Consider the following 24,757-nt stretch of genomic DNA (forward strand, 5'->3'; position numbering starts at 1 on the left):
CACCAGATCTGTGCAGCTCCCTCAAGAGGAAGCCCTGTTTATTTAGACCTGTAATTTCTCTAAGTAATGTTTTGAAGTTTCCAATGCAGAATTTTAGAACTTCTTTCATTAAATTGATTGCTATTTTTTATAATTTTTTATACTGAGAATGGGATTACTTCCTTATTTTCATGTTTGGATTGTCCATTGCTAGTATAGAAATACAGTTGACTTATATATTGGTCTTGAATCCTTCAATGTGGCTAAATTCAGCAAGTCACATGGTTATTTTTTAGATTCCTTAGTTTCCTCCTGCATGCTGAATCACATCATCTGCAAATAGTTTTATTTCTTTCTAGTCTCTTTAATCTTTTTCCTTTATTGTGCTACGTCTGATAGGCAAGAGGTGTGCTAAAGAAAGGACACCTTGCTTTTAGGTATTTAAGAGAATGCCTTCATCCTTTTGCATTAATTGTGATATTAGCTATTAGGTTTTTATAGATTTCCTTATCTGGTTGAGCAAGTTTCCTAATATGTTTAGGGTTTTGAGAGTTGTGGTCATAAACTGGTATTTTGCTTTGTGACCATTGAGATAGATGATCATGATGAGGTTTGGTCAATGCAAGAACGTCCAAACCTTTAGAAAATTTTAAGTTTATTTGAGCCAAATGGTGAACATGCCCACAAGCAGGCTCTTATCAATGAAAAAAAATTCTATGGAGAATGGCAGTTTTGCAGTTCTTTTTATGAATTTGGAATCAAAGGAGTGAACAAAAGAAAGATTACATGAAATCCCTTGGCAGTCGATTAAGAAGACCAGAGAAAGCAAGGAGGGGAAAACATATATGATTGAATAAAAAGAAAATCTCTATTGCTTATATACCATCTCTATTTACTTATAGCAATAAGCAATAAGATTGTGAGCTCATTGGAGGGTGGTTACTCTTTCCAGGGTCTGGAAAAGAGGATTACTCTAGCATTTCAAAGATATATTAATCTAGATGCACAAGAACAAGGGATGTGGCTTGCTTAATTAAGGCAAGGGTAAACCTTTTACTAAGGAAGCTATAGGCCCTGGGGCTCCACTACACCCATCAAGACCTGCCCATGGGAATTGGTGATCAGATCACCCTATGAAGGTTACTTTCAGTCACTGAGCTTATCACATTTCCAAGTATTGCATAGGGTTGTGCTTTGTATTTCATTAATATGGTGTATTATATCAGTTGATTTTCATATGTGAAACCACCTTTCCATTTTTGCTTCAACATGGTTATAATCCTATTTATATGTTGGTGAATTTGGTTTGTGGTTTTTGTATCTGTGTTTATAAAATATATTGTGTTTAAGGAGTTCTTGTGTTACTGAGTTTTGATTTTATGATGTCTTTGGCTTTCCTTTGGGGTAGTTTTGCTTTACTAACTCATAAAAAGGAGTTGTGAAGTGGTCTTTCCTGTTTTCTGGCAGTATTTGTATTAGGATTGTTACTTTTTCCTCTTAAAATATTTTACACAACTTAGAAGTGAAGTTATATGAACTTATATGAATTATATGATCTTAGATCTTTGTTATATGCTCCTGTCTGCTTGTTTGGGACTGTACTGGGTCTTTATTTGGTGTTATGTTCTTATTTCCCATGGTGGAAAGCTTAAATTACTGATTTTTTTTTTCTTCTATTCTGAGTAAGTGCTTAAAGAAAAAAATTTTCATTAATCCCTATATTGGTTGTATTCCATAAGTTTTGATGTGTTTATTATACTTCAATTTCAAATACTTTCTAATTTACCCTGTACTTTTTTCTTTGAATAATTGGAGAATTTTAGTAGTTTATTGTTTGGTGTCAAATTTAGGAAATTTTCCAAAATTGTTGGTTTCTATTTTAATTCCTTGTGGTCAGTGAACAAGATTTTCAACTACTGTGTGTCTATGTATGAATCCTTAGTATGTTTTAAATCTTTTCAAGTGTATTGAAACTTGTTTTATGGTCTAGACTCTGCTCTATTGTGGTAAATGTTTTGTGTATTCTGCTGTTCACAGCATGGAGTGTTCTGTAAATGTCAGATAGGCTGAGTTGGCTGGTAGAGTTCAGGTATTCTATCTCATTGCTGATTTTCTGTTTTATTAGTTATTAGTAGTAGAATATTGGAATCCCCAGCTGTGAGTGTGGAGTTGTATTTCTCCCTTCATTTCTTGTCAGTTGTTGCTTCATTTATTTTGAGACTCTAAGGTACATACATACATTTATGTTATATCTTCCTCAAATATTTGCCCTGTTATTATGAAATGTTCCTTTTTGTGTTAAATATTTCTTGTCTAAGAATCTTTGTCTTATACGAATATAATCATTCTCAAGGATTTTGTGGACATGATATATGTTTTTCTGTTATTTTAACCTATTTTCATCTTTGAATCTAAAGTGAGTCTCTTGTAGGTAAAAATATATGAGATCTGACCAGAAGGTATCTAGCCATTTAATATGAAAAATAGAGACATTTAATGAAGAAGATACAAGAAACATTGTACATAGGACGACGCCACCTCAGTCCCCCTTCAGAGTCAGCACCTTGGGACCTCACACAGTTACCCAACTTCACATCAGCTGCCCCATCATATTTTCCTGAATCTCATCAATGCTCTGAAATTTCATCCCTTTCAAAGGTGGTTTTAGTTTTAAGAAAAGCCAGAAGTTGCAGGGTGCCAAATCTGGGGTGTAAAGGAGCTTAGTCACCTGGTGGATGATTTGATGTTTCACCAAAAAACCCTGCACAAGACAAGATGCATGAGGAGGCACTTTGTTGTGATGAAACTGCCAGTCAGCAGTTGTCCATAGCTGCAGCCTTTTGGATCATCCAAATAGTTTGTACAGAGGAATGCTCAAGCTTAACATAAAATCTGATGCAGATTCATTGCTCTACTTGCTCAGTCATTTTTAATACAAAGCCACACAGTACACATGCTCACTCAGCTAGCCCCCACTGACTAGTGTACAATGAAGTCGTCGTTGTTCATGCATGCCCATTCCAGTCCACTCTCCTTGGCTGCCAGGTTATATCAATGTCAAGCAAACTGTTCTCATTATATTAACAATGGCTGGACTTTTCCTGGACAGACCTTGTAGTTTTTGAAATTTGGTCTGACAACTTCTGCTCTTTGTTTCAAGTGTTTAGTTCTTTCTTCGTAATTTTATGTAATTGTTAATAAAGTTGGATTTACTTTGTTAGTTTGCTAATTTTCTGTTTATCTTATTGTTTTTGTCTTTCTTGGATTCTTTTATGCTGAACATTTTTTCCCTGTACCATTACTTTGTATGATTTTTAAACTACATTTTTGAGGTTTTTTTGTGTGTGTGATTGCTGTAAGTATTGTAATAGGCATTTTTACTTATCACATTACCTTAGGTTAATACTACTTTAATTCTAATCAATATGTCACCTTTACTCCAGTGTATCTTCATTGTATCCCTCTTTCTTTGTACTGTACAGTCATATATGTTAAATCTAGTATGTTATTTGTTCACACTATTGTAATTTTTGCTTCATACAGTCTTATTTAAAGAAATTGAGTAAAATAAAAGATAACATTCAACCAGTCTTTTATATTTACCCACATATTTAATATTTCTAGTGCTCTTCCTTTCTTCCTTTTATATTACTGTCTGGAGTCTTCCTTTTAACCTGTAGGACTTCTTTAGTAATTTTTTTTTTGTTAGGCACTTCTGCTGTCAGTGAATGTTCTCAGTAACATTTATTTGGAAATGTCTTTATTTTGCCTTCATTTTGGAAGGGTAGGTTATCTGGATATAGAATTCTTCATTGGTGTCCTTTTGATACATTGAATGTATTCCATACTTTGAACTGCTTTCCATTGTTTCTGATGAAAAGCCAACCATTTATTGTTGTTTCCCTATACGTGCTAACATGTTATTTTTCCCTACTGGTTTCAGTATTTTCTCTTGTCTGTAGCCTAATGTTTTAAATACTGTATTTCTGGGGATCTTCTTATATTTATATTAATTCAGCTTTGTCAAGCTTCTTGAGTCTGTAAATAATTGTTTTCTATTATATTTGGAATGTTTTCAGCCATTATTTATTAAAATATTTTTCTGCTCTTTTTTCCTTAATATTTTTCTCTGTTGTTTTAGATACAAGTTTGTTGATCTCTTTAAAATATTGACTGATTATTCTTCCATCTTAAATCCATTGCTAAGCCAATCTAGTGAATTTTCCATTTCAGTTACTCTGTTTTTAACTCTAGAATTTTTTGTTTTCTTTTAACAGTTTATCTCCTATTTCCTATTTGAGTCATTGTCATCATGTTTTCCTTTAGTTTTTTAAATGTGATTTTTCCCTCCCGTTTAAAAAATGTGTATAATAGTGGGTTTGAAGTCTTTTTCTGTCAAATCTAAATTATGGGTAAACTTAAAGACAGGCATCATTGGCTATTTTTGTTTTGGCGTATGATATGCGTTTTTGGTGTTTTGTGATTTTGATTTTTCCTGAGTCTTTTGTTGCTCATTTGAGAGAGAGTGTTAGTTAGTTTTAAATCACTTGTCTGGATGTAATCTTAGGAATATTGTCACTCCTGCATTGTTTTAGCCACTGATTTATTTACCTGTTCAGATCCTTCCACCCTAGGTCTTATCTTTATTTTTTGACCTGCCTAGGGGATCACTTCCGTGCCTGCGTATTTTATTGTTAGCCACGTTTTTGTCAGAAGTTGTAGCCAAACCCTTGAATCCTTTGATTGATTGATTGATTGATTGATTGATTGATTTTTGAGAGAGAAGGAGAGAGAGAGAGAGAGAGAGAGAGAGAGAGAGAGAGAGAGAGAGAGAGAGAAACATCAATGTGCGGTTGCTGGGGGCTGTGGCCTACAACCCAGGCATGTGCCCTGACTGGGAATCGAACCTGCGACACTTTGGTTCGCAGCCTGCGCTCAATCCACTAAGCTACACCAGCCAGGGCTTAAACCCTTGACTCCTTAGGGCTTCCCACCCTATGCTTTGGATTTGTTTGGGTTGGGAATGCATTCAGAGTTCAGGCAGGGATGCCTCAGGTTGTACTCTGTGCCTGCAACCTGTGCCTCAAGTAAGTACCCATTCTATGTGGGGCTTGTGAAATGTCCGTCAAATTCCTCTGGCTGTCTCATTTCTAGGATCTTCCTTTAAATTTCTACTTACACTTCCATTTTGGCATGGATTTTCTGTCATTTGCTTCAAATCCAACCATTCTCCTTGAGAGCCAAGCTGCAGGCTTTCAAGCCATTCCCACAGTAGTAGAATTACCATACTGTCAGTCATAGTGGAGAACAGTCCCAGGCAACCAGGCCACTGACTTCTACTGTTATTACCCAAAGTTCAGCCTTTTTAAAACGAATATATGCTTCTCAATCTATTGTTTGCCCTTTTTGGTGGGTTTTTTTTGTTTGTTTGTTTTTTAATTTCCGGAGCCCTGAAATGGTTGTTTTCTGGGGAAAAAGATCTTCTGACCTCTTTCCTCCATAAGTGAAGTACTGCTCTTCCGGACCTAATCTGGTCTATTAAGAGCATTAGACATGATTAACTGACCTCCCCTTTAAAATACTTGGCTTCTGGGATATCACTTTTTTAGGTTCTCCAACATCACTCCTATTCTTTCCCTATAATCTCTGCTGGATTCTCCTATTTATTCTATTTTCTAATTGTTTGAGTGTCTCAGGGTTGTCTTCAGACTCATTTCTTTACCCTTAACTCCTGTCATGATCTCATGGATTTAATGACTTTTAATGCCTACGGATTTCAAATTTCTATCTTCAGCGCATGTTCCAGATGCATGGGTCAAATGGTTTTAATTTGCATCTCCTCTAGATGTGAGTAATAATGAATTCTTACATCCACTTATATCTCAGTAAATGAAAACTCCCATTTTTACAATAATCGGGACAGATATCTTGGTTGGCCTTCATTCTTTGTTTTCTCTCATATCTTGCATTCAGTCCATCAGAAAATCTTACTGGTTCTCTGTCTCTCTGTCTCTCTCTCTCTTTTGTTTTCTCCAAGATTTATTTTTAGGGAGGGAGAAAAAGAAGGAGGGAAACATCAGTGTGTGGGTGCTTCTTGTGCACCCCCTACTGGGGGCCTGGCCTGCAACCTAGGTATATGACCTGACTAGGAATGAACTGGCAAGCCTTTGGTTCACAGGTTGGTGCTCAATCCACTGAGCCACACCAGCCAAGGCAACACTGTTACATTTCTTGATCCATGATTATGTAATGTCTTTCCATTTTAATTAGGTTTTTAATTTCTTTCAACAGTGTTTTGTAGTTGAGTGTTATTCCTAAACACTTTTTTCTTTTGATGCTATAATAAATGGAACAGTTTTCTCAATTTCATGTTTGTTTTGATCACTGCTACTATATCCAGATGATACAGTATACTAATGTATGCAGTTTATTTTTTCATATTGATTTTCATGGCCTGTGATGCTACTGCACTTGTTAGTTCTAATAGTTTTATTAGACCCCTTAACATTATTCTATATTCATCATGTCATCTGCAAAAGACATAATTTTACTTCTTTCTTTTCTATTTAGATGCCTTTTTATTCCTTTTCCAATTACCCAGATAGAGCTCTAGTACAATAATGCATAGAAGTAGAGTCTTGTTTCTGATTTAGGGGTGGGGAGAGGATTTAGTCTTTCATCATTGAGTATTATGTTAGCTATGTGTTTTTTGTAGATGTCCTTTATCAGGTTGAGGAATCTTGCTGTATTCCTAATTTGTTGAGTGTTTAATTGCTCTTCCTGCATCTGTTGAGATGATGTTTGATCCCCCCCCCTTCATTCTGTTGATGTGTAGTATATTACATTAATTGATTTTCACATGTTAAACCAACCTTGCATTTCTGGGATAAATTTTTCTTGGTCATGATTGTTTTTATATGTTGCTAGATTTAATTTGCTAGTATTTTGTTGAGGGGTTTTTGTGTACATAATTCATAAAAGGTACTGGTCTCACTTTCTTGTTTTGGTTTTGGTATCAAGGTAACTGGCCACATAAAATGTGTGAAGTGTTCTCTCTTCTAATAATTGGAAGAATGTGTTAATAATTGGTGTTAATTTTTTCTAATTTGGTATAATTCACCAGTGAAACAAGCCATTGACTTTTCTTTGTAGAAAGTTTTTACTTACGAATTTAATCTTTTACTTTGTTACAGAGCTATTCAGGGTTTTTTTAATGAGTTTCACTAGTTTGTGTCTTTTGGAATTTGTTCCTCTAAGTTACCTAAATCATTGTCATATAATCATGGTATTATAGCTCTTTTTTTCTTTTTTTTGTTCAATTTTTTCTTCTTTTAGTTAAAAAAACAACTTTGTTATTTCTGTAGCTCTCCATCTCACAAGCAGTTTCTGTTGCCCTTTTTTTACTCCCTGTGTGTGGGTCACTTCTTTCTGTTTCTTTTCACATCTTGTAATTCTTTAAAAAAACAACATTTTAGGTTATATGTTTTGCAGCTCTGGATACTGGATTTATTCTTGTTATTTGCTTGGTTGTTTGTTTTGTGTCTTGGCTAGACTACTTTAGTGGTCTGTTTCTCCCACTTTGTGAAGCTGTGATGTGACTCCTAGAGATCCCAGCTTTTGGTGAGCACACAATTGCACTGGTTGACAGTGGTTTGAGAAGGGCCCTCTTTGACTGACTCTTTCCCTTATCTCTCTAAGCTGCTGGCTTTATTTGGTGTTACACCTAGCTGGTTGATTAATTATTCTGCTGTTTTTGAAAATGCCTGGTGCATAAATTGCTCTAAGGTCTGCTTCAATTAAATTTAGGCAGGGGTAGTTTTTGAGATCAGTCTTTGAAATTTGTTCCTTTTCCAGGAGGGCTCTTAGCTACCTCTTTTCTTGGCTCTCCCTGGTGAACTACATGAGCTATGATTTAGCTCTTGCGGATAATTATCATATTCAAAAGCTAAATCCTTAGGTTTAAACTTCCGCATACTCTGTCTCAAAGAACATCACATCTCTTTTCTTACGGATAACCTCTCCCCTAGGCAAAATCTGAACTACTAGTGTAGGTGTCAGGTAGAGTGGTAACTTTTGATCTCAGCTTGCCTCTCCCAGCATTGAGTTTTTCCCAATGAGTTTACTGGGGTAAGAGTGGTCAAAGCCCTAATATTTTTGCCCTGTCACCACCGGAGTAGATTCTGCTTATGAGTAAGGGCTGCTGGTTTAAGGAAAGGAGCTCTTGAGCTCTGTCATACTCATCAGGGATTTGCCTTTTCTACTTTGAGTAGGAGAGAGGGAACACTGTGGCCTGTCTCTGCTGATGAGACATGATAAGCCTTGATTGGGAGCTGAGGGGAGAGAGTCCGTATTCTTGGCTACACCCATCCTGAGTGAGCTGCTGTCACTCTGAACTGGAGGGTCGGGAAAGAAGAAAGTGGATCATGGCTCAGAAGTCACAAACTTTCTTTGTTCTTAAGAAGTTTTAGTAGATTTTCTTGAATAAAAGTTTCTTCACATGGAAGACTTCTGGCCAAGATGGAGGCATAGGTGGTCTCACTCTGCCTCTTTGCTCAACCAAAACTAAGGACAACAAGAATTTAGAAACAAAAAACAACCAGAACTGAGAGAAATGAACCGAACGGAAGTCTACTACCATTCATCCAGACCGGTAAGGAGGGGCGGAGTCGGAGGCCTACAGAGAGGGGTCAAGGGGTACCGGCAGGAAAAAGCGGTGGCTGGCAGACATGGGCACACAGGGTGCAGACAGCATTTGGCAGACCCCAGAATTGTGGGGGCAGCTGACCAACCGGTGGCAGACCCTGGGCGCAGGGAGGCAACAAGCAGACCCAGTGAGGCGCGCAAGGCAGCTGGCTGTCCGCAGCCACATATTCGCGTGCAGACAAACTAAGCGAAAACGGACAGTGACACAGACCGAAACCCAGGGACCCAGCGCCAGGAAACAAAGCCTAAAGGCACCGACTGAAAACATCTGTGGGAGATGAGGCCAGAAGATTCTCTCAGCCTCATAAGGAGGTTCCTTGGGGAAACCCACAGAGTCCAACAAAGTACACAAGCCTGTCCACCTGGGAGCCAGCACCAGAGGGGCCCGATTTGCTTGTGGGAAGTGGCAAAGGGGACTGAAGTCCTAGAGAGAGCAGAACAGGCACCATTGTTCCCTCTTGGACCCCGCCCCCACATACAATGTCACAACCCAGCAACTGAGGTGCCCCGCCCTGGTGAACACCTAAGGCTCCGCCCCTCATACTTAACAGGTGTGACCAGACCAAAGGAAAAAAATTTAAAAGATGACTCAAACAGAATTAAAAGCCCCAGAGCCAGTTTTTTTAAGCGACTGAGAGATAGCCAAACTATCAGTTGCATAGTTCAAAGCACTGGTGATCAAGATGCTCACAGAATTGGTTGAGTTTGGTCATAAATTAGATGAACAAATGAAGACTACGATAAGAGAAATGAAGGAAAATGCACAAGGAACCAATAGTGATGGAAAGAAAACTGGATTTCAAATCAATGGAAGGGACTAGAAGGAGGAAATGAACAACCAAACAGAAAAGAATGAAGAAACAACAATTCAAAAAAAATGAGGAGAGGCTTAGGGACCTCCAGGACATCTTTAAACCATCCAACATCCGAATTACAGGGGTACCAGAAGGGAAAGAGGAAGAGCAACAAGTGAAAAAGTCATTTGAACAAATAATAAAGGAGAAATTCCCCAATCTGGCAAGGGAAATAGACTTCCAGGAAGTCCAGGAAGCTCAGAGAGTCCCAAAGAGGTTGGACCCAAGAAGGAACAGGCCAAGGCACATCATAATTACATTACCCAAGGTAAAAATGAAGGAGAGAATTCTAGAAGCAGCAAGAGATAAGGGGACAGTTACCTACAAAGGAGTTCCCATCAGACTGTGAGCTGATTTCTCAAAAGAGACCTTGCAGGCAAGAAGGGGCTGGAAAGAAGTATTCCAAGTCATGAAAGGCAAGGACCTACATTGAAGATTGCTCTATCCAGCAAAGCTTTCATTTAGAATGGAAGGGAAGATAAAGTGCTTCTCAGATAAGGCCAAGTTAAAGCTCATCACCAAGCCCTTATTATATGAAACGTTAAAGGGACTTATCTAAGAAAAAGAAGATAAAAAACATGAACAGTAAAAAAAAGACATCAAACTCACAGTTAGTAACAATCATACCTAAAACAAAAGCAAACTAAGCAAACAACTGGAAAAGGAACAGAACCACAGAAATGGAGATCACATGGAGGGTTAGCAACAGGGAAGTGGGAGGAGAAGAGAGGGGGGAAAGATACAGAGAATAAGTAGCATAGACAATAGGTAGAAAATAAACATGGGGAGGGCAGGAATAGTATGGGGAATGTAGAAGCTAAAGAACTTATGATACATGGACATGAACTAACGGGGTGGAATGTGGGTGGGAGGGGGTGGGCAGGTTGGAGGGGAGTGAAGAGGGAAATGGGGCAACTGTAATAGCATAATCAATAAAATATATTTAAAAAAGTTTCTTCAAATGTTCCATGGCCTTAGGACAATTTTCAAAGACTTTAGTTTTAGTTTTGTTTGTTTTTTTTTAAAAAACAGTTTCACCAGCTTTGCTTATTTGTTTGGGAAATGTGTCTACAGAACTCTTCATACTGCCATGTCAGAAATGGAACTCGTGAGTTGATAGTTTTTCCTTCAGTAGCTTTCTCTTGGCCCTCATCATTGTGGCCCTGTATATAATATCATTCCCTTCCATCCTCTCCTCACTGGCTAAGTGAGGAGAGAAGTGTGTGAGGAGAGAAGGGAATATATGTGTTTTACATATATTGTGTTGTTTGTTTTGTTTTTCTTTTTAAGTTTGACTACGATGATCATTGGTATGGTTTGTGCTGAACATCTGGTTTCCTTCCAAAATTCTGAAATTCTGATATATGCTGGTCAGAGGGTGCCTATGTGACCAGCCCCCAGTAAAAATCCTGGATACTGAGTCACTAATGAACTTTTCTAGTAGACAACACTTTGCATGTGTTGTGATAATTCACTGCCAGAGGAATGAAACCCATTTTGTGTGTCTCCACTGGAAGAGAACCCATGTAAGCTTGCAGTTGGTTTCCCCCTAACTTGATTCCATGTGAGTTATCCCTTTGCTTATTTTGCTTACTATCCACTAGTAAATCATAGCCTGAGTGGGACTGTATGTTGAGTCCTTTTGAGTCTTCCTAGTGAATCATCAAACTTGGGGGTTCTCCCAACATAACCAACTGTTGCTTTCCACTAGACTGGTATAGAGTCTTCTGAGGACTTAAAGGAGTTGATGATGTTGTTTTGGGGGCTCCCCCTTCCATGGGACCCTTCTGTCTGTGATCTCTTCCTTAGATGTCTAGCTACTCTGTCAACTCCTCACCCAGCCCTCTGACACTAAATCCTGTAAGATTCCACTTTCTGCCTGAATTCGACCAGCAGCAGAGTAGGGGGCACGGAAGTCATTGGATGATCACAGAAGTCAATGACAGAAGTCATTGTTTTAAGGGTCTGATCTCCTTGGTTTCAGGCTTTTGGTTTCTTTCTAGTGCTGTCAAATAGTTATATTTATATTACTACTCTATTTTTTGCAGAAGAACTATCTGCTTGTTTTTTGGTGTTTTGTTTTTTTTTTTAACTAGTTACCAGACTGTTCTGAGTAGTTACGGCAACCTTTTCTGTACTTTATAGGTAACACAATTATCAAATGTCTGGTGAAAACCGGATCTTCCTCATCTAGGGAGATGTTGCTTTTCCAAAGTTTCCCAGAATTCTTTTATATAAGCAGGATTTTTATTTATTTTTCATAGTGATGCTCTGTTGTTCCAAATTACCTAGTCATTGGCAGAACACCCAAACCTGAGAAAAACTTTCATCATTGCTTTCAAACCATCACTGGTTTCAAAGTTATCCTGGCATCCTGCTTCCACTGTCCTGGGAGGAGTCCGAGCAAGTACTAGCAACCAGTATAGCTGCTGACAGTTACTGGTGATGACAAACAATGTGACAAATTATTCTTGCTATGATTATTTTGTAACTTTGATCTTTTTCTGTAAACCAGTATATTTACATGCCTTACTTACTCTGGTGTATTTCTCAGGCTGTTTGGTATTTTAACTGCAGCAATGACAGAGGTAATCTTTCTTTCTTCTCTTACTGAGGTACTCTAACCAGGTTGGGTTTTTCCACTGATTTTCGTTCCATGTGTTAGCGGACCTTTTGTCCATGCTTTTCTTTCTGTCTTCTGCAAACTGTAGCACATTTCTGGGCTTAGAGAGAGATGGGACTGCTCTGAGGTAGGTAAAATGGGTTTGGTGTTTAGAATGATCCTTTTTTTATTAATTTCACTGCTCTGCAATACATTGGAGGACTTTGTAATGTTACAAGGAAAGTCTGGTTTTACTTGTTTCACATTTTGTTTTTTTAGGTTGTGTTTTAGAAGGTAATTCTAACAAAAATGATTTTGGTTAACTTTACTATGCCACTGGTAGTCAAAGAAGGCTGTTATGGTTTGGATTTGTCAGAATTTTCCTCTACATTAGATTATGGGTAACATTGTAAAGCAGTAACTAGGTAATGTGAATGAAATTTTTCATGCCTTTCTCCATTTTTGTCTTGGTTATCTATAGTTCTGTACTATAGTGTCTTGGTTATCTATAGTTCTGTATAGTTCCATGAAGAGGGTTTTTTGGTATAACATTCTTTGCATTGCAATTTCATAACTAGAAGTGGATACCTGTATATGCATTTCTATAGATAGTCTTTGTTGATACTGTTTTTTAGAAGGTTACATTGGCAGGAAGAAGGAGAACTCAGGAGGAAGGGACAGAAGACCTGAAGATTTATTTATGTGTCTGTCTTGTGGTTTTCCTCTCTCCCCACTATAATTTTAGGAAATAATTTTAGGCTTCATATGCCAGGAAAATGGTTTGTTGAATTCAGGTGATACCTTTCTGTGGGAGATTAATTTACTTTATTGAGACCTGGAATCAGCAGGATTTTATGTTTAAACTTTCAAGGAAGGAGGACATTGTCCTTAAATTGGGGATGAGGGGGGTCCACGTCCCCATTGTAGTCTGAAGTTGATACTAGAGGCCTGTGGTGGTTGGTAATAGTTTTTAAAAAATCCAAAGTATATTTTATGATTCATGGAAATAACAAAATCCTAATTTTAGTGTCCATGAATAGTTTGTTTTCTTTTAATGCCACCTCATTTACGTGTCGTCTGTGGCTGCTTTCGTGCTGCAGTGGCAGAGTTAAGTGGCTGGCAGACCACATGGTCATGTGGCCCTTTACATAATGTTTGCCAGCCCCTGGTCTACTATTTCTGTTACTGCCTTCTTTTGGTATCTAAACAAATTCCAGTCACTGAGTACACAGAAAACACAGCACGTGCACCCATTGCAGCTACTGAGCTGGTCCCCCATTGTACCTCCCCATTCTTGAGAGAGGGGCAGGGCAGAATGGGCAGACTGGCAAGTGAAGGTTCTAAGGGTATTGGCAAAGGCACTCAGCTTCCTTCATCAGCCTCTGCTTCAGCTTTAAGGAAATGGAATAAACAAAAAAGGGGTGCTCTGGTTTGCAGTACTTAATGTTTTCTGGAATGGAAATTGATTTAGAAATAAAATTAGTTTCAAACATAATTTTATCTTGAGACAGTCTCTTTACCCCTTGTATTTAAAAGTTTAAATTATTTCTGCCATGAAATTGGTTTGCATGGAATTTTCCAGAACTGCTACTTTTACTTAAATTGAACTACTTTCACCCTTACACATAGCTCTTCACAAGCAAAGGAAACAGGGTAGGGTTGCGGGGGGGGTCACTTTCAAAGCTCACTGTACTATATATTATGGACTATGTGGACTTGCACATGCAGATTTGACAATACTTAAACACTGGAGATCTGTTAGGCATGAATTGTACTGTCTGCTGAAAAAAGGACCTTTATTTACCCTTAACCCTTTTTGAACGAGAGCAATAATGTGATTTAACTTGAGGCTTTTATACAGTTAAGAGCTCTAATTCTGTATATTCCAGGAAGAAGATATATTGGAGAGTTTCGAGGGTTTTTTTGAGAAGAGGAGAAAGGAAGTATTGGGCAGGGAGTATTCTCTGAGTGTCTGTAGTTGTACTCAGCCTCTGTTGTTTTGGAACTAAATATACCATTATGTCATCTTACCTAACGTCTAACTTTGCCAGAAATTTACTGATGTTCATGATAACTGATGAGCATAGATCTTTGTGTCCTTTACTAAAGAGTCGTATGGCTATAGTCCTGTACTTAAAAGGTATGGATGTACATGCTGCTATTGGGGAAGAAGGCCGATGGTTTTTATGTTACCTGGAGAGGTAACAACAGATTCTAAATATTTCTTCACTAACATGGGGCACATTATGTCAAATATATTTTGTTCATGTGAGTCATAGAAGATTTCCCATTTATACTTAGGATATGAAAATCCTAGAATTTGTCACTGTTATAACATATTATAAAAAGTTTTGGATTTATAAGTTTGATACAGGATGTATTGATCATCATATTCAAAGATTAACAGCATCTTTCTTTAAAGGTGTTAGCATAAAATTTGTTAAAAACAAGATTTGAAGGTAAATAACCAATCTAGGCTATTTTATTGCCAATAAAGCCTTATGTTTTCTGTTGATGTTTTTTAATTTCAACTGAGTGCTTCTAAAGGCTTCTGGGAGTACCAATCATGTTTCTTTGGTGAGTCAGTTTCACAGTCAGAAGGCTCTTAGCCATTCATAACTGGGTGCATTTACCACAGCCAATTTATTGTTTAAGTGCTTGCTGTTGATAACGTAAGGGTCGCCAGGCAAAAAGCTATTGGTGATTAGTATTGTTTCAGTTGTGACTGAAAATCAACTCCAGTAGTCAGGGTTTAATGTAAAAATTTTAAAAGAGCCACCTTTGAATCACAAAAACATACACTACTTCTAATGCAAATCCACATATTCTGAGCTTAAAATGGGAAACATACAAATGTTCTGTTACTTTTCTGTTTTCAGATGATTTGACTCAGGGAAGAGAAGATATTTTCATTATTTTGTTTTTTTATTGTTTTTATGTTTGTTATTAAGCTTGTATTTTTTAAATATTACGTTTATACTCTTTTCTTTTCTCTTATAACAGGTTGAAAGCATCGTTGACAAGAGGAAAAACAAAAAAGGGAAGACAGAGTATTTGGTTCGGTGGAAAGGCTATGACAGTGAGGATGACACTTGGGAACCAGAACAGCATCTTGTGAACTGTGAGGAATATATTCATGATTTTAACAGACGCCACACTGAAAAGCAGAAAGAAAGCACATTAACCAGAACAAATAGGACCTCTCCAAACAACGCTAGGAAACAGATTTCCAGATCCACCAATAGCAATTTTTCTAAGACCACTGCTAAATCACTAGTGATTGGCAAAGACCACGAGTCCAAAAACAGTCAGTTATTTGCTGCCAGCCAGAAGTTCAGGAAAAACACAGCTCCATCTCTCTCAAACCGGAAGAATATGGACCTAGCAAAATCAGGTATAAAGATACTTGTGCCTAAGAGTCCCATTAAGAGCAGGACCACAGTGGACGGCTTTCAGAGTGAGAGCCCTGAGAAAATGGACCCCGTTGAACAGGGTCAGGAGGACACAGTGGCACCAGAAGTGGCAACCGAAAAGCCAGCTGGAGCTTTATTGAGCCCTGGTGCAGAGCGAGCTAGAATGGGGAGCAGGCCCCGAATACACCCACTAGTGCCTCAGGTGTCTGGCCCCGTGACTGCACCCATGGCCACGGGATTAGCCGTTAATGGAAAAGGTGAGTGTCCAGGGGAGCAGCTCATTGGGTATCATCTCTGTCAACAGCCACAGACTATTAACTCAACGTACCTGGTGATTTTTCAAAGGGGTGTAGGTGCTCCTTATGTGTCTTTCCTCCTCTAGACAGCAGGGAGTCTGCAGAATCTGTTTGTAATGGATGTCTCCTGTAACGTTTGAGAAATTTTGCCATCTTTTTAGAAACCTTTGGGATTTATCTCATGATCAGCACTGGTGAGCTCTATTTAATTTGCCATACACAAACTACCACCATGTTGACTTGCTTTTAAGCACTTCTCACTTGAAATTGTGGTTGGTATTTTTACAGGAAGTTTCATTCTGAAGCCATCTACCATTATACATCTTAGACATTGAATCTCATGTTAAGAATCAGTATGGATTAGAAGTCATGAAATTTTGCTAACTCATTTAAATAATCAGAAATGCCTTTCTATGAGGCTTTACCTAGTGGAGCCTTGGGGACTTAGATTTGTTTCTCTGTGACTAGTTAATTGTTTAGATCCCATTGTCCTTTTTTTAGTCAGGAGTTTGTTCAGTATGGATGGTGTTTTATGTTTTATTTTTATTCCTGCTCCTGGATTCTGCAGCTTAGTTGGTTGTAGCATGTTCTCATCTCTTAAGACAGCATACCTGGGCATTAACATGGACAGCTTCCTTCCCTCCACTTTCCCGTGTCGAGCTAGCCAACAGTCTATATAGATTCTGTGAAGTGTTTCTCTGATACTAAGCCCCACTTAGCCTCCTTCACTTTAGGCCCTGGTGATTTGTTACCTGCCATAGCTTTCTAACTGTTCTCCCTGCATCCTGCCTTTTGAGAGCTCTCATCCATTCTTCGATAGGAGGGGGGCCCCAGTTGCCAATCTGATTGTACCACTGTTGCCTTAGTTAGCAGATGTACTCCTAGATGTCTGCTCAGCCCTCACCTACCTTTCTTACTGTATCTCTTCAAGGCACAGTACTCCTATGGTCCCTTTTGCTCGGAGCATTGTGCCTTCTCTGCTCCTTGTTCACCTCATGAATTCTGAACCTTCCTTCCAGTTGGAAGAGCCAATAGTTCCTGTGTCCTTTTATCTCTTATGCTCTTCGTGTTACAGATTTTCATTTTCTTTTTAACCTGTGTGTGTCCCCCTCAATTAACACCTAGTAGATAATGTAAAGCAAAATGAAATGATTCTGATTTGTTTGGGGGAGCCATTTTCCTCTAAAGAGAAATACTCATCTAAGGCACTACTCTGACCATCTTGATACGGTGCATGTAACAAATTTTAGCTTAAGCCCTTCTGTAGCAGTGAACAGGGAAGCTGAAATGTGGGGTTTCCCCTTGAACGTGTGAAATGACTATATTGCTAGTGATTTTCATATACACAATTTACTCAAATGCTGCTCCTCTTTCCTACTCCAAAAGTTTCAACTTCGCCTGTATAAAGGAACTTGCATGGACTTATTTACAGAGTTGACTTCCCATATTGGTGAGCTACTTGTGGATATAGTTTTCACTTGTTGTGAATAATGGACCATAGAGGTTCAGAGGTAGAAGAGACTTTATAAATCATCTAATAGCACGCAGAGAGGGAACTCAAGTCCAGAAAGAGTGATATTCAGGCAGAACTGAAGGCATAGAGATGAAATCAGAACATTTATACATTTCTACTTCTCTGTTTTTTTCCAGCATTACTTGCCACCTCCACCAGACAAAGAAACATACTTTATTGATTATTTAGGGCCAGGCCCTGTGCTGGGCTGTAGTGTTAAAAAGACTGGGCCATGCTGATTCTTGGGGGCAGGGGTTGGCAAACTACAGCTTGTGGGCCACACATAGTGCACCATTTGTCTTGGAGAACCTACAAGCTGAGAATAGTTATTGCACTTTGTAGCGTTTGAAAAAAATTAGAATTATATTTCATGACGTGTGAAAATAAAAGATTGATATTTGTGTTCATTAGTAAAAGTTTTATTGAAACACAGTCCCAATCATTGTGATGTCTGGCTGCTCTAAAAGAGTTCAATTGTTGTGGCAGACCTTATAGCCATCAAAACTGAAAATTTTGATAATCTGACTCTACAGAAAAACTTTGCTAATTTCTATTCTAGAAAGTCACAGTCCTGGGGCAATATTTTGTGGGGGTGGGAAACAAGGGGACAAAAAAGGCTTTAGAAGATATGTGGTTCCCCTTTGATTGTCAACAAAAGTTGTATGTGCCTTCCTTTCGGGGGAGCGGGCATGGTTTGCCAAGGTTTTTTGACCCTTACGTTTCCCGGATTTTTCTTTTATCACATTTATGCTAGATTGGCTGCCCTCAGCAAAAGCCTTCAGTTTTGTATATAAATAAGAAGGGTACTACCTTCTATGTAAATAAGGAGCTGGTGATTTCCTTGTTTTATTAATCTCCTCATTTCAAAAAATTAAATGTCCTTAAGCATAAAATCTTAAATTATTTTATCCTGCTCCATGGAGTTAGGTATTTGGGGCTGTAGTAACACCATTTCCAAGGCCCTCATGTTCCTCATGACTGCCTTTCTATCCTGGCCTTGAGTTCCATACTCTCCACCTACACGAGAAGCAACTATTTCTAGTAGCCTAAGAATCTTTTTAGAACCATGGTGAATGATGTCCCCCATGGCCATGATCTAAATCAGGTTTGCAGATTAAGAAAGAACCAGTACCTCCACCCCAGGAGCCTGCAGTAGAGTGTGTCCTTTCTGAAATAAATACCATGGAAAAAACAAGAGGTGTCTTACACAACTTGGCCGTCTACCAAAGACCTTTGCTGCACTTCACCTTTTTTCCTGTATGGGAAGTTGCTTTTGGTCCCTTGATCGGAGTGTATACTCCAAGAAGGGATTTTTGTTTTGCCAGGGCTAAATCTTACTGTGTCCAGAGTGGTGCCTGCACATAGTAGGTGCTCTGCAAATGTTTATGGAGGGAATGATTCTAGTGCTCACTAAATACAAGATGCTCTCTTAAGACAAGGATGATAATGAGTCTTTGTAGGTAATGTGACCCTATCACTGGGTCACATTAAATGGGAGGGGAAAACTATTGAAATGACAGGGTATATGGGCCAGAAGCACAGAAACATTCCAGAAAACCTCTTACTCATTCTCAGAGTGTATCTTTCCTGAATGAAGACATGCAGTACTAAAGCTGTGTTGGCCCACGCTCACACTGCTTTTTTAAAGCAGTTGTTTGGTTTTATTTTCAATAATAGTTTTAGAGATAAATAAGAAAACTAGTTTTTCAAAAATTAATTGAAGCACATACAGCATCATTGGGAAATGAATCGTCTTTTTAAAATATTAACCGTGTGTATGAGGAATGTTTTTGCCACCAAATGGAACTAATATTTAAATATCTGTTAACCAAAGGAGTAAATGTTTCTGGAGAATTTTAACACACACAATTACTTTTACAGAATAACCATATGTGCATTTAGTTCTTAACTGTTTTAAATATTAAAGATTTTAAACTGAATATATTGCTTCATGTAGAAATAAGAGAAATTTTAAAACTTAGGTGATACAGCTATCTTCTATGTTCTTTGACTTGCCTCAAAAATTAATCCTACAAAACAAACAATTGTTTTTGTGTTTTTATTTTTACTTTAAATCTTAAAACAAATCCGGTTTAATGTATTTGAGATAGACTGAGATAATTAAGGTGCTTCATTAATGACAACTACGTTGATGTAGTCCCTTAGTTTTTTTTATTCTTAAGTGTAGCAGAGGTAAGGAGCTCTCTCCAAGAGGGCGCAAGGATATAAACAACTTTTGTTTTTACATACTATGTATGACTTGTATGTTCTACATAATGTGGAGATTTTGAATTGGAAAAGTCAAGTTTAATATGAAAAATTGCGTTTTTGTTTTTTATTTTCTTTCATAAAGATCCTTAGAAGTAAGGATTTTAAAATTTAAACAGCAAACAGGTACCCAGTGAGAACATGCAACCCAAACTCAGAAACCATACCTTGGGCTGTGGCAGCAGGGTGGTGGTCAAGCTCTTCTTTCAGAGGGCTCTGCAGGAAGTAGAATGGCTTGCGCTACATGTTGGTGATCTCCTTCCCTAGGATGCAGGTACTCAGAAGCAGCTGACACTCTGTTTCACTTTCTCCTTTCATGGGCCATAATTTTTTTGGTCCAAGGCTTGACAGTCCAAAGCTCTTCAGCTGTTTATAATCCCCCAGTGACACACTTGGCTGAGTTGTATTCATGGACAAGTACCCGCCAGATATGTTTTTGTGTGGGCAGTAGTTCATGTATCATTCTTCTCACATTTAGAACATACTTGTATTTTACTGCTAAACCAAGCAGGATCCCCTTTTCCAGTTCTGAGGAGTGTTTAGCAGGTTTTATAATTTCATTGTTTTGCATTTTCTACTCTATTTCTCTTTGCTTGTAGCTATCCTGCATCCTATAGCTGAAGTGGTGTCCACAATGCCTGGGAGCTGCCCTACCAAAACAGTTGCTTTTAAAAATTAGATTATCTTAACTTTGTTCTTTTGTAAATTCAAATGTTGATCACCATTCAACAATTACAACATTTAAGAAAATGCTAGTAGCACTCTTTAAAAAAAAAAGAAGAGCTTAAACCTTACCATTGTTATCCAATAGAGTTGGCTGCTATATATTAAGTGAAAGCCAGTGGATTGAGAAGGAAAATAAATACCTTGAACACAACACATATGACCATCTGCTGTCTGTGTCATGAGCCTTTCAATTGAAAGAAGCACTAGGAGACATTGTTTAAAAAAAAAAACAACAAAACTTACCTCCTTCTGAGGAGGACCTGGAGTGTAAATTTCTCTCACTAAGAATATGAAACACGCCCTGGCTGGTGTAGCTTAGTGGATTGAGCGTGGGCTGTGAACCAAAGTGTCGCAGGTTCGATTCCCAGTCTGTACATGCCTGGGTTGCAGGCCATGACCCCTAGCAACCGCACATTGATGTCTCTCTCTCTCTCTCTCTCTCTCTCTCTCTCTCTCTCTCCCCCTCCCCCCCTCTCCCTCCCTCCCTCCCTTCCCTCTCTAGAAATAAATAAATAAAATCTTTAAAAAAAAAAAAGAATATGAAACACGATCTATACCTTAAATTCGATTCTTAATTTTTTTGATAGAATTTCAAATATAGGTGCGGAAATTAGAAGTTCACCCCAGGAAATGTTAAAAAGGCAGGAGACTAGTGCCCAGAGGCAGTAGCTGTTCAGCAGGGACATTTGAAGCCATGGTATGTTAACTGTGTATTGTAAGAGGGCTTGATCAAAAAGATTTAAATTTGAAACCAACAAACATTTGTTGGCACTTCTTATATAACAGACAGGTCCCAGCTAGAGATTTCCACATGTATTATCTTACAAGGAACAAGTCTACTTACACATAGAAAGATTACAGAAGCTAAACCTGAACTGCAGTGGAATAAACTTGGACAACTTGCCTACACCTTCTTCCTCAGCATTTAATAGGTAGCCTCAGGCTGAATGAGGTGCTTGCCCAGACAAATTGTTCCTTCGTTTTCTCCTTGAGATGAGCTCAGTGGTCGTGGAACCTGAGGCTGCGCTAGAGTCTAGTACAGTTTTAGGCACAAAGCCTTGTAGAAAGTATATTCTTGTCCAGTAGCTGCCATGTGTTTATTTTAAAACTTAAAAACATGCAGTTAATCACTAATCATTGATGTAGAACCAAGGCCTTTAAAAAGGGGGGTACTTTCATTTGCCACTTGCTTGAAGAGCCCAGCTCTTTTCTTAGGATATGGACCATTGATCAGCGTTTGGTTTTGTGTGAAACGCACCCATAATGCATCACCTACTAATTCTGGTTTAGATGTATCTAAAGTGATGCTTACAAATCTGAGCGCACAGTTTTAGAATTTTTAATTCTCATTTCCTCACTTGTGTCTGATTTGACAATGGCTTAACCTTTAGAGCCTTTCTGAAGTATTAGATACAGGTTTTGTAGAAGCAATAGCTTGCCTTTTGTAATCATACCTCCTGTTTATGTAAAAACAATTAAATATGATAACAAGTTCAACTGGCCTAAGAAGCTTAGGGAGAAAAAACAGCCAGCTCTTGAAGGAGCCTGTATATTGGCTCTGTGGAGCCAGGGCTTGACTGCTGAGCTCTGTACTGTGCTGCTTCCAGGAGAATTGCCCCCCTTTTACACTTTAAGGGTTTTATGGTTTGTTCAAGGATAATTAGGACTCAGCAGTATTGACCCATTGAGCCCACTTCAGAGCCATTGGGATTGTTTAGTTTTTGCTTTAACTTTTCACTTTTTTCCTCTGTACTCATGGTGCCCAGGCCAGCAGCACCCACAGCATTTGGGACCTGTCAGAAACACACAATCCCAGGCCCCAGTCTTACCTCCTGGACTGCAATCTCAAGTGGACCCAGCAGTCTGTTTAACAAGTGCTCCAGTGGCTGTGATGCTCACCGGGTTTAATAACTACCATTCTATCAATTCTGTGTTGTAAAAGTTTGTAGTTTTATTGAGCGCGGGCTGGGAACCAAAGTGTCCCAGGTTCGATTCCCAGCCAGGGAGCATGCCTGGGTTGCAGGCCATAACCCCCAGCAACCGCACATTGATGTTTCTCTCTCTCTCTCTCTCTCTCTCTCCCCCCCCCTTCCCTCTCTAAAAATAAATAAATCTTAAAAAAAAAAAGTTTGTAGTTTTATAGAGCAATTTGGGCAATAAATATTAAATTTTCCTGTTACAGTATATTTTAGATGCTTATAGTTAGGTATATTTAGTTCCTATTCTCTCTTCAGATTGTTTAGCCTTAGCATAGCCTGATTTTAAAATTATCTCTTGGTTTTAATGAAGACTTTAATAATTAAAAAATTTAAAAATTTAAGTGACTGGAGAATATTATAAAATAATTAAAACATCTGAGAGAAAAAGAAAGGTAAACTCACACAAGCCCCTCCTCCTCTGTAGAGATAACCACTACTAATAATTTTTTCTTCAAATTGGATAAACATGCACATCTTTTAAATATGGGGTCAGGCAAAAGTAACACCTGCTTCAGGGTGGTTAGTAAGGGTAACAATAAGGGTGTAATAGTATATAGTTTTATTTTGATTATTTCACCTAAAATGTCATGGTGTGCTTGAGTGCATCGTGTTCTAGGGAGTGTGACACTCTAATAAAAGAATTTGTAACAAAAAAAAATAGGAGTTAGTTGTGCCAGACACTATATCAGTGGGCTCGTACTTGTAGAACAAACAGTAGTTCTGCAACTTGTTTGTTGTTGTTGTTTTAATGTTATGATACATCTTGGACATACTTTCATATCCACACCAACAGTTATAAATGATTTAGTGTCAGTGTTTCTTAGCAGGGGTGTTGTGGCATTTGGGTCTGGACACCTCCCCATGTGTCTGGTCCTGTCATTGAGATGCTAATAATGGCCATTTTAGACTTTTTTCTATATACTTATTCTCTTTGACATGGTATTTACCTTTCTCACTTAACATCATGTCTTAGAGAACTTCCATTTTTAGACTCAAATTCGTATGTCAGTTTTGAAGTTTAAAACTTGATTTTTAATTTTTTTATGCAACTTCAAATCTAGGGGGAGTTGCGAGACCAATATGAAAAAACTTATACTCTTTATCCATATTCACTAGTTGTGTTTACATTTACTTTCATGTACTTTCTCCTTTTCTCCCTCCTCCCTGTGAATGTGTATTTATATACACACATCATACATATATGCATGTATATTCTTTTTTTCTGAATCATTTGAGTTTGTTGGCGACTTGCTGTTGCAAACAAGAGTAAATGCAAGGACTATAATTGATTTCAGATTTTTATAGGTGCTGTCAAGTTGCTTTCTGAGCAAGCTGTAAGATTGTAAGTGCCTGTTAACTTATTCTTAATCAACTTTTAAATAACTCTAGGTGGAAAGGTAGGAAAAAAAAAGGCATCTCATTGTTTTCATTTTAAAACATTCAAAATCTGTTTTCACAGGTTATATTTGTCTGCATTTATTTTCCTGTTAATTCCTTTTACATATCCCTTGCCTGTTTGGGTGGAGAGGGGGAGTTCGACTTTTTCAAAATGTGACAACTTCATGAATGTGCATATCATCATTGGTCAGGGACCACACTAATCTCTTCATGTGTGAGCTACCGTGTGCTAACTACCAAAGGGAGCATTTCAGAGAGGTTATTGACTTTTGGTCCTCCTGGCACCCACTCAAAGACTGAGACTTTTATGCCAGGGGTCAGAATGAATGGGGCCCTCTAATCTCTGTCTTGAGAAATATTTACAACAGTTGAATGAGAAAACTTCAAATTAATTTGCAATAATTTTGTGGTTACAGCTCAGTTTTGATTATACCAAAGTGCATTTAATTAAGTTGGAGTTTTATAATTTAAAAGGAATTTGGATTCTTAATCTACAGCAGGGTACTGGTCTTCTAGAATATTCCTCCAGTGACATCCTGTGTTTTGGGATAAGAGCAGTTACACACAGTGTGTATATATAGGCCGTCCAGTCTGAGTTCTAAGGTGTTGTTCTGTTGTCTTTGTTTTGTCTCAAGTTCGTCTGATATTCTTCCTCTTTCAGAGGATGCTTGTTTTGTAGATGAGAAAGAGAACGTGATTTGACGAAAGTCACCCAGCCGAGTTGGTGAGAGAATAGGGTCCATGTTAGAACCTACTCCTGACTTCTTTTTAGTTATTTTGTGTTAAACTGGTGACAACAAGGGACTTTTTATGAGTGTAATTTACATTATTGATAGTACTATATTAGTCAAGACTTTTATCCTGTCTCAGTTGAGTGAAACTGAACTCAAGTTGGCTTACATAACCAAACAAAAATAGCATGTGTTGGCTGTCTGTCCTCTGCTGGGCTCTCCTCTCCATTAAGGCAAACCTTTCCTACATACAAGCAAGGTGCTGTCAGCAATTCTAGCAGGCATCCCAACTCCC

The 24,757-nt window shown here is 38.2% G+C and overlaps 1 protein-coding gene across 2 annotated transcripts in view; it reads left to right on the forward strand.

Annotated features, from left to right (window-relative positions):
• CDYL (chromodomain Y like) overlaps window positions 1-24,757 on the forward strand; it is a 144,124-nt gene that overhangs the window by 57,492 nt on the left and 61,875 nt on the right. For both annotated transcript variants that reach the window (XM_045841758.1, XM_045841759.1), the window contains exon 2: window positions 15,142-15,808. In XM_045841758.1, the coding sequence (XP_045697714.1) occupies window positions 15,142-15,808 (667 nt within the window). The remainder of the gene's footprint in view (window positions 1-15,141; window positions 15,809-24,757) is intronic.

Source organism: Phyllostomus hastatus, unplaced genomic scaffold (genome assembly GCF_019186645.2).
Source record: "Phyllostomus hastatus isolate PE091 unplaced genomic scaffold, TTU_PhHast_1.1 phas_contig_37, whole genome shotgun sequence".
Classification (NCBI taxonomy): domain Eukaryota; kingdom Metazoa; phylum Chordata; class Mammalia; order Chiroptera; family Phyllostomidae; genus Phyllostomus; species Phyllostomus hastatus.